Source organism: Bombina bombina, chromosome 7 (genome assembly GCF_027579735.1).
Source record: "Bombina bombina isolate aBomBom1 chromosome 7, aBomBom1.pri, whole genome shotgun sequence".
Taxonomy (NCBI): Eukaryota; Metazoa; Chordata; class Amphibia; order Anura; family Bombinatoridae; genus Bombina; species Bombina bombina.
This window is the reverse complement of record NC_069505.1, coordinates 21,697,658-21,710,157: the sequence shown is the minus strand read 5'-3', so window position 1 is coordinate 21,710,157 and position 12,500 is coordinate 21,697,658. Positions and strand designations below refer to the sequence as shown.

The following is a 12,500-nucleotide window of genomic DNA, read 5'->3' as shown; positions in this document are numbered from 1 at the left end:
TGTCTTCAGCAAACTGTTTGCGGGCTTTCTTGTGCATCATCTTTAGAAGAGGCTTCCTTCTGGGATGACAGCCATGCTGGCCAATTTGATGCATTGTGCGGCGTATGGTCTGAGCACTGACAGGCAGACCCCCTACCCCTTCAACCTCTGCAGCAATTCTGGCAGCACTCATACGTCTATTTCCTAAAGACAACCTCTGGATATGACGCTGAGCACTTGCGAGGCCTGTTCTGATTGGAACCTGTCCTGTGAAACCGCTGTATGGTCTTACCCACCGTGCTTGCAGCTCAGTTTTAGGGTCTTGGCAATCTTCTTATAGTCTAGGCCATCTTTACGTAGAGCAACAATTCTTATTTTCAGACCCTCAGAGAGTTCTTTGCCATGAGGTGCCATGTTAAACTTCCAGTGACCAATATGAGAGAGTATGAGAGCGATAACATCAAATTTAACACAGCTGCTCCCCATTCACACCTGAGACCTTGTAACACTAACGAGTCACATGACACCGGGGAGGGAAAATGGCTAATTGGACCCAATTTTGACATTTCCACTTAGGGGTGTACTCACTTTTGTTGTCAATGGTTTAGACATTAATGGCTGTGTGTTGAGTTATTTTGAGGAGACAGCAAATTTACACTGTTATACAGGCTGTACACTCACTACTTTACATTGTAGCAAAGTGTCATTTCTTCAGTGTTGTCACATGAAAAGATATAATAAAATATTTACAGAAATGTGAGGGGTGCACTCACGTTTGTGGGATACTGTATACAAACATATGACTCAGCTCTTCATTCTGTTACTTATGTTCCTGACACCCTGGCATTGAATTTGAAGGTGAGAGTGCTACACTATACATATATATGTATGTGTTTGTTTATGTGTGCGCGGGTGTATATCCATGTGTGTGTATATATATGTATGTGTTTGTTTATGTGTGCGCGGGTGTATATGCGTGTGTGTGTATATATATGTATGTGTTTGTTTATGTGTGCGCGGGTGTATATCCATGTGTGTGTATATATATGTATGTGTTTGTTTATGTGTGCGCGGGAGTATATGCATGTGTGTATATATATATATATATATATATGTATGTGTTTGTTTATGTGTGCACGGGTGTATATGCATGTGTGTGTATATATATTTGTATGTGTTTGGTTATGTGTGCTACTGCAGATATATATGTTTGTGTGTGGGTGCATATGTGTGTTAGAGCATTTGTTTGTAACAAATTTGGGAAAGAGAATAAAAAAAAACCCTGCGCAGCAATATTCACCTCATCCAGAGAAAGTGACTGAGTACGAATAAGTGAGCGCCTCTTCTTTACAAGGTCAGCATCACGTAAGTGACCAAGACATCCACCCTTTCTAGGAGGAGGAACTGGAACAGAAGCAGAACTAGAGGCTTCCACCTCCTGAGATCCTGAAAAACTTCCTCCATTTGTACGGAGTCTTTTAGTGCGTGGAGGTGGGACCATTGTGCTTAGTGTCTCAGAATCCTGAAGAGCAGAATTACTATTCTGTGGAGTATCCTTCATTTCTGAATGCTGGGACACTTCCTTGGACTCCTTAGGAACCGTGGCTGCTATCTGTTCCTCGGAGGTGGAGCTTACTATCTTTTGTTTCTCAGAGGTGGAGTTTGCTACTGTCTGTTCCTTATAATTGGAGTCCTTTTGTTTGTCATCAGTAGAGATTAGTATATTTTGATCTTGAGAAATGATACTTGATGTATCCTGCTTCACAGATGTGGCATCTTCATTTGGTAAATCCTCACAAGGTAAAATTAGTGTCTTTTTTTTCTCAAGGTTACTAGTTTGCTCTTGCGGCAAAGAACTTGTAGCATTTTGCTCCTGTGTGGTAGTTGATATCTCAAGCTTTTGGGATGGTAAGCTTAGAGATACCTTGTGATTAGGGTCTTGGCTTTGGGACTGAGTCGAGGGAAGCACTTCTGCTAAGTTACCCTGGGGGCCAAGTACAGAGGTTTCCTGCTTCTTAGAGTTAATGAAGTGCGATCGGATCTGGCAAAGGTATGTGAGGATCATCAGTTTGTCTGGAATAGGGCGATGAAGCATGTCTGAAGCAGACAAAAGTGATGGTATCCCGAGAGAAGCAAACCCATCAAATGCCTGCAGAGCAAAAGGCAAAGTGAATGATGGAAGACTTAATGGTCATTTTACACAATGAATGTAGTACCTGCGATCTTCAGTTTCACTCATGTCTGTGGAACGCATAGCCCCCCTCTATGTTTGTTAGTATGTCACCCCACTCATAGCCCCTCCTGCCTGTGTCACCTGCAGTGTGAGTTACACACTTATAGCCCCCTCTATGTTTGTCAGTATGTCACCCCACTCATAGCCCCTCCTGCCTGTGTCACCTGCAGTGTGAGTTAGACACTAATAGCCCCCTCTATGTTTGTTAGTGCCTCACCCCACTCATAGCCCCTCCTGCCTGTGTCACCTGCAGTGTGAGTTACACACTTATAGCCCCCTCTATGTTTGTTAGTATGTCACCGCACTCATAGCCCCTCCTGCCTGTGTCACCTGCAGTGTGAGTTACACACTTATAGCCCCCTCTATGTTTGTCAGTGTGCCACCCCACTCATAGCCCCTCCTGCCTGTGTCACCTGCAGTGTGAGTTACTCACTTATAGCCCCCTCTATGTTTGTCAGTATGTCACCGCACTCATAGCCCCTCCTGCCTGTGTCACCTGCAGTGTGAGTTACACACTTATAGCCCCCTCTATGTTTGTCAGTGCCTCGCCCTACTCATAGCACCTCCTGCCTGTGTCACCTGCAGTGTGAGTTACACACTTATAGCCCCCTCTATGTTTGTCAGTGCCTCGCCCTACTCATAGCACCTCCTGCCTGTGTCACCTGCAGTGTGAGTTACACACTTATAGCCCCCTCTATGTTTGTCAGTGCCTCGCCCTACTCATAGCCCCTCCTGCCTGTGTCACCTGCAGTGTGAGTTACACACTTATAGCCCCCTCTTTGTTTGTCAGTGCCTCACCCCACTCATAGCCCCTCCTGCCTGTGTCACCTGCAGTGTGAGTTACACACTTATACCCCCTCTATGTTTGTCAGTGTGTCACCTGCATTGTGAGGGACACTCATATCCCCCTCTTGAGTGTATCACTGTGTCACCTGCAGTGTGAGAGACACATTCATATCCCCCTCCTGTCTGAGTCATTGTGTCATCTGCAGTGTGAGGGACAAACTCTTAGCTCCCGTCTGGCTGTCACTGTGTCACCTGCAGTGTGAGGGAAACACTCATAGCCCCCTCTAGTCTGTCACTGTGTCAACTGCAGTGTGAGAGGCACACACATAGCTCCCTCCTGTCTGTCCTGTGTCACCTGCAGTGTGAGCCCCCTCTTGTGTCACTGTGTCACCTGCAGTATGAGGGACAGACACACTAATAGCTCACTCCTGTCTGTGTCACTGCGTCACCTGCAGTGTGAGGGACACACTAATAGCTCCCTCCTGTCTGTGTAACTGTGTCACCTGCGGTATGAGGGACACACTAATAGCCCCCTGCTGTCTGTGTTACTCTGTCATCTGCAGTGTGAGGGACAGACACACTAATAGCACCCTCTTGTCTGTGTCACTGTGTCATCTGCAGTGTGAGAGACACAATCATAGCTCCCTCCTGTCTGTGTCACTGTGTCACCTGCAGTGTGAGGGACACACTAATAGCTCCCTCCTGTCTGTGTCACTGTGTCACCTGCAGTGTGAGGGACACACTAATAGCTCCCTCCTGTCTGTGTCACTGTGTCACCTGCAGTGTGAGAGACACACTCATAGCTCCCTCCTGTCTGTGTCACTGTGTCACATGCAGTGTGAGAGACACACTCATAGTCCCCTCCTGTCTGTGTCACTGTGTCACCTGCAGTGTGAGGGACACACTTATAGCTCCCTCCTGTCTGTGTCACTGTGTTACCTGAAGTGTGAGGGACACACTAATAGCTCCCTCCTGTCTGTGTCACTGTGTCACCTGCAGTGTGAGGGACACACTCATAGCTCTTTCCTGTCTGTGTAACTGTGTCACCTGCAGTGTGAGGGACACACTCATAGCTCCCTCCTGTCTGTGTCACTGTGTTACCTGAAGTGTGAGGGACACACTCATAGCCCCTCCTGTCTGTGTCACTGTGTCACCTGCAGTGTGAGAGACACACTAATAGCTCCCTCCTGTCTGTGTCACTGTGTCACCTGCAGTGTGAGAGACACACTAATAGCTCCCTCCTGTCTGTGTCACTGTGTCACCTGCAGTGTGAGAGACACACTAATAGCTCACTCCTGTCTGTGTCACTGCGTCACCTGCAGTGTGAGGGACACACTAATAGCTCCCTCCTGTCTGTGTAACTGTGTCACCTGCGGTATGAGGGACACACTAATAGCCCCCTGCTGTCTGTGTTACTCTGTCATCTGCAGTGTGAGGGACAGACACACTAATAGCACCCTCTTGTCTGTGTCACTGTGTCATCTGCAGTGTGAGAGACACAATCATAGCTCCCTCCTGTCTGTGTCACTGTGTCACCTGCAGTGTGAGGGACACACTAATAGCTCCCTCCTGTCTGTGTCACTGTGTCACCTGCAGTGTGAGGGACACACTAATAGCTCCCTCCTGTCTGTGTCACTGTGTCACCTGCAGTGTGAGAGACACACTCATAGCTCCCTCCTGTCTGTGTCACTGTGTCACCTGCAGTGTGAGAGACACACTCATAGTCCCCTCCTGTCTGTGTCACTGTGTCACCTGCAGTGTGAGGGACACACTTATAGCTCCCTCCTGTCTGTGTCACTGTGTTACCTGAAGTGTGAGGGACACACTAATAGCTCCCTCCTGTCTGTGTCACTGTGTCACCTGCAGTGTGAGGGACACACTCATAGCTCTTTCCTGTCTGTGTAACTGTGTCACCTGCAGTGTGAGGGACACACTCATAGCTCCCTCCTGTCTGTGTCACTGTGTTACCTGAAGTGTGAGGGACACACTCATAGCCCCTCCTGTCTGTGTCACTGTGTCACCTGCAGTGTGAGAGACACACTAATAGCTCCCTCCTGTCTGTGTCACTGTGTCACCTGCAGTGTGAGAGACACACTAATAGCTCCCTCCTGTCTGTGTCACTGTGTTACCTGAAGTGTGAGGGACACACTAATAGCTCCCTCCTGTCTGTGTAACTGTGTCACCTGCAGTATGAGGGGCACACTAATAGCACCCTCCTGTCTGTGTCACTGTGTCACCTGCAGTGTGAGGGACACACTCATAGCTCCCTCCTGTCTGTGTCACTGTGTTACCTGAAGTGTGAGGGACACACTAATAGCTCCCTCCTGTCTGTGTAACTGTGTCACCTGCAGTATGAGGGGCACACTAATAGCACCCTCCTGTCTGTGTCACTGTGTCACCTGCAGTGTGAGGGACACACTCATAGCTTTTCCTGTCTGTGTCACTGTGTTACCTGAAGTGTGAGGGACACACTAATAGCTCCCTCCTGTCTGTGTAACTGTGTCACCTGCAGTATGAGGGGCACACTAATAGCTCCCTCCTGTCTGTGTCATTGTGTCACCTGCAGTGTGAGGAACACACTAATAGCTCCCTCCTGTGTGTGTTACTGTTTCACCTGAAGAGTTAGGGACACACTAATAGCTCCCTCCTGTCTGTGTCACTGTGTCACCTGCAGTGTGCGGGACACACTCATAGCCCCCTCCTGTCTGTGTCACTATGTCACCTGCAGTGTTAGAGACACACTCATAGCTCCCTCCTGTCTGTGTCACTGTGTCACCTGCAGTGTGAGGGACACACTAATAGGTCCCTCCTGTCTGTGTAACTGTGTCACCTGCAGTATGAGGGGCACACTAATAGGTCCCTCCTGTCTGTGTAACTGTGTCACCTGCAGTATGAGGGGCACACTAATAGCTCCCTCCTGTCTGTGTCACTGTGTCACCTGCAGTGTGAGTGACACACAGATAGCACCCTCTAGTCTTTCACTGTGTCACCTGCAGTGTGAGGGACACACTCATAGCCCCCTCCTGTCTGTGTCACCTGTGGTGTTAGGGACACATTCCTTACACCTTTCTGTCAGCATGATGTGAAAGGAAGAGCAGTTAAACAAATGCACACTCACTCTTTTGTTATTTTCTTTTATATTCAGTGGATCCAAATCTTCATAATTTCTGGAAGAGAGAGAAAATAATGAGCAGATCATTACTGGGCTGTTACGCTTTACATTACAGTCAGCGCATCTGTCAGCTATTGGTCACAAGAGTATAAATAGTGCGGTGCACTGATACATTGCATTTATATAGAGGAGAAGCACAACTCATATGAAATAAATCTCACAGGTTGTTACGGCTCTGATTGCTTGTTGTTCAGCATGATAAAAAAACTAACTGCGGAACAACACATTTGCACATAAAAGCAAGAACTAAATTAAGATGCTCAAATATACTTTTTACATTTATTTTACATCAGGATTTATATATGCAAATATAAGAGGAGAGTCAAAATAAATGCCACTGTTATAAGCTATTTCATAATATCCTCTTAAGAGGAAGTGGTGCAGTGCCATGTAAGAATGTATTTCCAACGCATCAGAAAGAAAATGATACTGTTGTCCACTTATCATGAAAAAGACAGGGAGACCTATGTATGAAAAAGTCAGGGAGACCTATGTATGAAAAAGACAGGGAGGCCTATGTATGAAAAAGACAGGGAGGCCTATGTATAAAAAGACAAGGAGACCTATGTATGAAAAAGACAAGGAGGCCTATGTATAAAAAAGACAAGGAGACCTATGTATGAAAAAGACAGGGAGGCCTATGTATGAAAAAGACAGGGAGACCTATGTATGAAAAAGACAGGGAGACCTATGTATGAAAAAGACAGGGAGGCCTATGTATGAAAAAGACAGGGAGGCTTATGTATGAAAAAGACAAGGAGACCTATGTATAAAAAGACAAGGAGACCTATGTATGAAAAAGACAAGGAGACCTATGTATGAAAAAGACAGGGAGACCTATGTATAAAAAAGACAAGGAGACCTATGTATAAAAAAGACAGGGAGGCCTATGTATAAAAAAGACAGGGAGGCCTATGTATGAAAAAGACAGGGAGGCCTATGTATAAAAAAGACAGGGAGGCCTATGTATGAAAAAGACAGGGAGGCCTATGTATGAAAAAGACAAGGAGGCCTATGTATGAAATAGACAGGGAGGCCTATGTATGAAATAGACAGGGAGGCCTATGTATGAAATAGACAGGGAGGCCTATGTATGAAAAAGACAGGGAGGCCTATGTATAAAAAGACAAGGAGACCTATGTATGAAAAAGACAAGGAGGCCTATGTATGAAAAAGACAGGGAGACCTATGTATGAAAAAGACAAGGAGACCTATGTATAAAAAGACAAGGAGACCTATGTATGAAAAAGACAAGGAGGCCTATGTATAAAAAAGACAGGGAGGCCTATGTATGAAAAAGACAAGGAGGCCTATGTATGAAAAAGACAGGGAGGCCTATGTATGAAAAAGACAGGGAGACCTATGTATGAAAAAGACAGGGAGACCTATGTATGAAAAAGACAGGGAGGCCTATGTATGAAAAAGACAAGGAGGCCTATGTATAAAAAGACAGGGAGGCCTATGTATAAAAAGACAGGGAGACCTATGTATGAAAAAGACAGGGAGACCTATGTATGAAAAAGACAGGGAGGCCTATGTATGAAAAAGACAGGGAGACCTATGTATGAAAAAGACAGGGAGGCCTATGTATGAAAAAGACAGGGAGGCCTATGTATGAAAAAGACAGGGAGACCTATGTATGAAAAAGACAGGGAGACCTATGTATGAAAAAGACAAGGAGGCCTATGTATGAAAAAGACAGGGAGACCTATGTATGAAAAAGACAAGGAGGCCTATGTATGAAAAAGACAGGGAGACCTATGTATGAAAAAGACAGGGAGGCCTATGTATAAAAAAGACAGGGAGACCTATGTATGAAAAAGACAGGGAGGCCTATGTATGAAAAAGACAGGGAGACCTATGTATGAAAAAGACAGGGAGGCCTATGTATAAAAAAGACAAGGAGGCCTATGTATAAAAAGACAGGGAGACCTATGTATGAAAAAGACAGGGAGACCTATGTATGAAAAAGACAAGGAGGCCTATGTATGAAAAAGACAGGGAGACCTATGTATGAAAAAGACAGGGAGACCTATGTATGAAAAAGACAGGGAGACCTATGTATGAAAAAGACAGGGAGGCCTATGTATAAAAAAGACAGGGAGACCTATGTATAAAAAAGACAAGGAGACCTATGTATGAAAAAGACAGGGAGACCTATGTATGAAAAAGACAGGGAGGCCTATGTATGAAAAAGACAAGGAGGCCTATGTATGAAAAAGACAGGGAGACCTATGTATGAAAAGACAGGGAGACCTATGTATGAAAAGACAGGGAGACCTATGTATGAAAAGACAGGGAGACCTATGTATGAAAAAGACAGGGAGACCTATGTATGAAAAGACAGGGAGACCTATGTATGAAAAGACAGGGAGACCTATGTATGAAAAGACAGGGAGACCTATGTATGAAAAAGACAGGGAGACCTATGTATGAAAAAGACAGGGAGACCTATGTATGAAAAAGACAAGGAGACCTATGTATGAAAAAGACAGGGAGACCTATGTATGAAAAAGACAGGGAGGCCTATGTATGAAAAAGACAGGGAGGCCTATGTATAAAAAAGACAGGGAGGCCTATGTATGAAAAAGACAGGGAGGCCTATGTATGAAAAAGACAGGGAGACCTATGTATGAAAAAGACAGGGAGACCTATGTATGAAAAAGACAGGGAGGCCTATGTATGAAAAAGACAGGGAGACCTATGTATGAAAAAGACAGGGAGGCCTATGTATGAAAAAGACAGGGAGACCTATGTATGAAAAAGACAGGGAGGCCTATGTATGAAAAAGACAGGGAGGCCTATGTATGAAAAAGACAGGGAGGCCTATGTATGAAAAAGACAAGGAGGCCTATGTATAAAAAGACAGGGAGGCCTATGTATGAAAAAGACAGGGAGACCTATGTATGAAAAAGACAGGGAGACCTATGTATGAAAAAGACAGGGAGACCTATGTATGAAAAAGACAGGGAGGCCTATGTATGAAAAAGACAGGGAGACCTATGTATGAAAAAGACAGGGAGGCCTATGTATGAAAAAGACAGGGAGGCCTATGTATGAAAAAGACAGGGAGGCCTATGTATGAAAAAGACAGGGAGACCTATGTATGAAAAAGACAGGGAGGCCTATGTATGAAAAAGACAGGGAGACCTATGTATGAAAAAGACAGGGAGGCCTATGTATGAAAAAGACAGGGAGGCCTATGTATGAAAAAGACAGGGAGACCTATGTATGAAAAAGACAAGGAGACCTATGTATAAAAAGACAAGGAGACCTATGTATGAAAAAGACAAGGAGGCCTATGTATAAAAAGACAGGGAGACCTATGTATGAAAAAGACAGGGAGGCCTATGTATAAAAAGACAGGGAGACCTATGTATGAAAAAGACAGGGAGACCTATGTATGAAAAAGACAGGGAGGCCTATGTATAAAAAGACAGGGAGACCTATGTATGAAAAAGACAGGGAGACCTATGTATGAAAAAGACAGGGAGGCCTATGTATGAAAAAGACAGGGAGGCCTATGTATGAAAAAGACAAGGAGGCCTATGTATGAAAAAGACAGGGAGACCTATGTATGAAAAAGACAAGGAGACCTATGTATGAAAAAGACAGGGAGACCTATGTATGAAATAGACAGGGAGGCCTATGTATGAAAAAGACAAGGAGACCTATGTATGAAAAAGACAAGGAGACCTATGTATGAAATAGACAGGGAGGCCTATGTATGAAAAAGACAAGGAGGCCTATGTATGAAAAAGACAGGGAGGCCTATGTATGAAAAAGACAAGGAGACCTATGTATGAAAAAGACAGGGAGGCCTATGTATGAAAAAGACAGGGAGGCCTATGTATGAAAAAGACAGGGAGACCTATGTATGAAAAAGACAGGGAGACCTATGTATGAAATAGACAAGGAGGCCTATGTATGAAATAGACAGGGAGGCCTATGTATGAAAAAGACAGGGAGACCTATGTATAAAAAGACAGGGAGGCCTATGTATAAAAAGACAGGGAGACCTATGTATAAAAAGACAGGGAGGCCTATGTATGAAAAAGACAGGGAGGCCTATGTATGAAAAAGACAGGGAGACCTATGTATAAAAAGACAGGGAGGCCTATGTATAAAAAGACAGGGAGGCCTATGTATAAAAAGACAGGGAGGCCTATGTATAAAAAGACAGGGAGGCCTATGTATAAAAAAGACAGGGAGGCCTATGTATAAAAAGACAGGGAGGCCTATGTATGAAAAAGACAGGGAGGCCTATGTATGAAAAAGACAGGGAGGCCTATGTATGAAAAAGACAGGGAGGCCTATGTATAAAAAAGACAGGGAGGCCTATGTATAAAAAAGACAGGGAGGCCTATGTATGAAAAGACAGGGAGGCCTATGTATGAAAAAGACAGGGAGGCCTATGTATCAAATGATCCGACAGTGCGGATCAGGTCTGCAAGACATCGCTGAATGTGAAGAGCAATACGCGCTCTGTATTCAGCATTGCACCAGCAGCTCAAAACTGCAGACTTGCAGCCAATCGGCCGCCAGCAGGGAGGTGTCAATCAACCCGAACGTACTCTATCGGGTTGTATTGTGGTGATTCCTGTCCGCCTGCTCAGAGCAGACGGACAGGGTTATGGAGCAGTGGTCTTTAGAAAATTATTAATAATTAATTATTTATATATTTTTTGTCACCTTTATATTATATATAATCATTATTGTTACATAATATAACACCATTCTGAAACAAAATATTGGGGGAAGGAGTATCCCACTAATCCTCTTTGAGAAAAATAGGTTGTGTGCATTATACGGAGTGACAGGGACAGTTAATCATATAAAACAAAACAAAAACAGAAAAAAAACAACTTTCATATATTTTGTTGCTGTCCTGTGAAGCTGACAGCTTTGCTAAAGTGAAAAAGAGAGTTCTGTTCTTCCCCTCTAAGTGCAGTGGAATGTGCCACTGTCACTTCCTGAATCCTTACAGAGCAGGAAGAGGCAGAGAGAGCAGTGTTTCAGCCACATCTTATTAAAGTAAGATTTTACTGTAAGGGATTCTGTTAGTGAAAATGATAATTTAATGAATGTGGTTTAGTGTTTGTTTACTCTTTTACAGCAGGGTCGTTTTTGTATTTTGTTTACTAAAACTTTACACCCACTAACTTAGCAGCTTGCCTCTGTACTTCACACTAAATTATAGTCTCACTTAGTCTCTGTAGCTCTGCTGTTTTATTACTTAAAAATGCAGTGGTCCCTCTCCCCCCCCCCCCCCTTGTGTGTGTGTGTGTCTCTCTCTATCTATCCATCTCTCTCCTTATGTGTTGTTCTACCCCATGGTCTCTTTCTCTCTCTGTCTCTCTTCCTTCCCCTCTGACTCTCTCATCCCTTATGTGTCTCTCGAACCCTCTGTGTGTGATTGTGTCTCTCTCTGTGTCTCTCTCTAACCCTCTGTGTGTGATTGTGTCTCTCTCTCTAACCCTCTGTGTGTGATTGTGCCTCTCTCTCTCTAACCCTCTGTGTATGATTGTGTCTCTCTCTTTCTCTCTCTAACCCTCTGTGTGTGATTGTGTCTCTCTCTTTCTCTCTCTCTCTAACCCTCTGTGTGTGATTGTGCCTCTCTCTCTCTCTAACCCTCTGTGTGTGATTGTCTCTCTCTCTCTAACCCTCTGTGTGTGATTGTGTCTCTCTCTCTCTTTCTCTCTCTAACCCTCTGTGTATGATTGTCTCTCTCTCTTTCTCTCTCTCTAACCCTCTGTGTGTGATTGTGTCTCTCTCTCTAACCCTCTGTGTGTGATTGTGTGTCTCTCTCTTTCTCTCTCTAACCCTCTGTGTATGATTGTCTCTCTCTCTTTCTCTCTCTCTAACCCTCTGTGTGTGATTGTGTCTCTCTCTCTAACCCTCTGTGTGTGATTGTGTGTCTCTCTCTTTCTCTCTCTAACCCTCTGTGTGTGATTGTCTCTCTCTCTCTCTCTAACCCTCTGTGTGTGATTGTGTCTCTCTCTCTTTCTCTCTCTAACCCTCTGTGTGTGATTGTGTCTCTCTCTCTTTCTCTCTCTAACCCTCTGTGTGTGATTGTGTCTCTCTCTTTCTCTCTCTCTCTCTCTCTAACCCTATGTGTGTGATTGTGTCTCTTTCTCGCTCTCTCTCTCTCTAACCCTCTGTGTATGATTGTGTCTCTCTCTTTCTCTCTCTCTAACCCTCTGTGTGTGATTGTGTCTCTCTCTAACCCTCTGTGTGTGATTGTGTCTCTCTCTCTCTCTCTCTCTAACCCTCTGTGTGTGATTGTCTCTCTCTCTCTTTTTCTCTCTCTCTCTAACCCTCTGTGTGTGA

General features: G+C 44.6%; 1 protein-coding gene across 1 annotated transcript in view; it reads right to left on the bottom strand.

Moving 5' to 3' along the window:
* The window catches only part of EHBP1L1 (EH domain binding protein 1 like 1), a 333,907-nt gene that overhangs the window by 58,271 nt on the left and 263,136 nt on the right, over nucleotides 1-12,500 (bottom strand). Inside the window, exons 12-13 of the mRNA XM_053689234.1 lie at nucleotides 6,117-6,165; nucleotides 1,280-2,128 (exon numbers count right to left, since the gene is read on the bottom strand). Coding sequence (XP_053545209.1) covers nucleotides 1,280-2,128; nucleotides 6,117-6,165 — 898 coding nt within the window. The remainder of the gene's footprint in view (nucleotides 1-1,279; nucleotides 2,129-6,116; nucleotides 6,166-12,500) is intronic.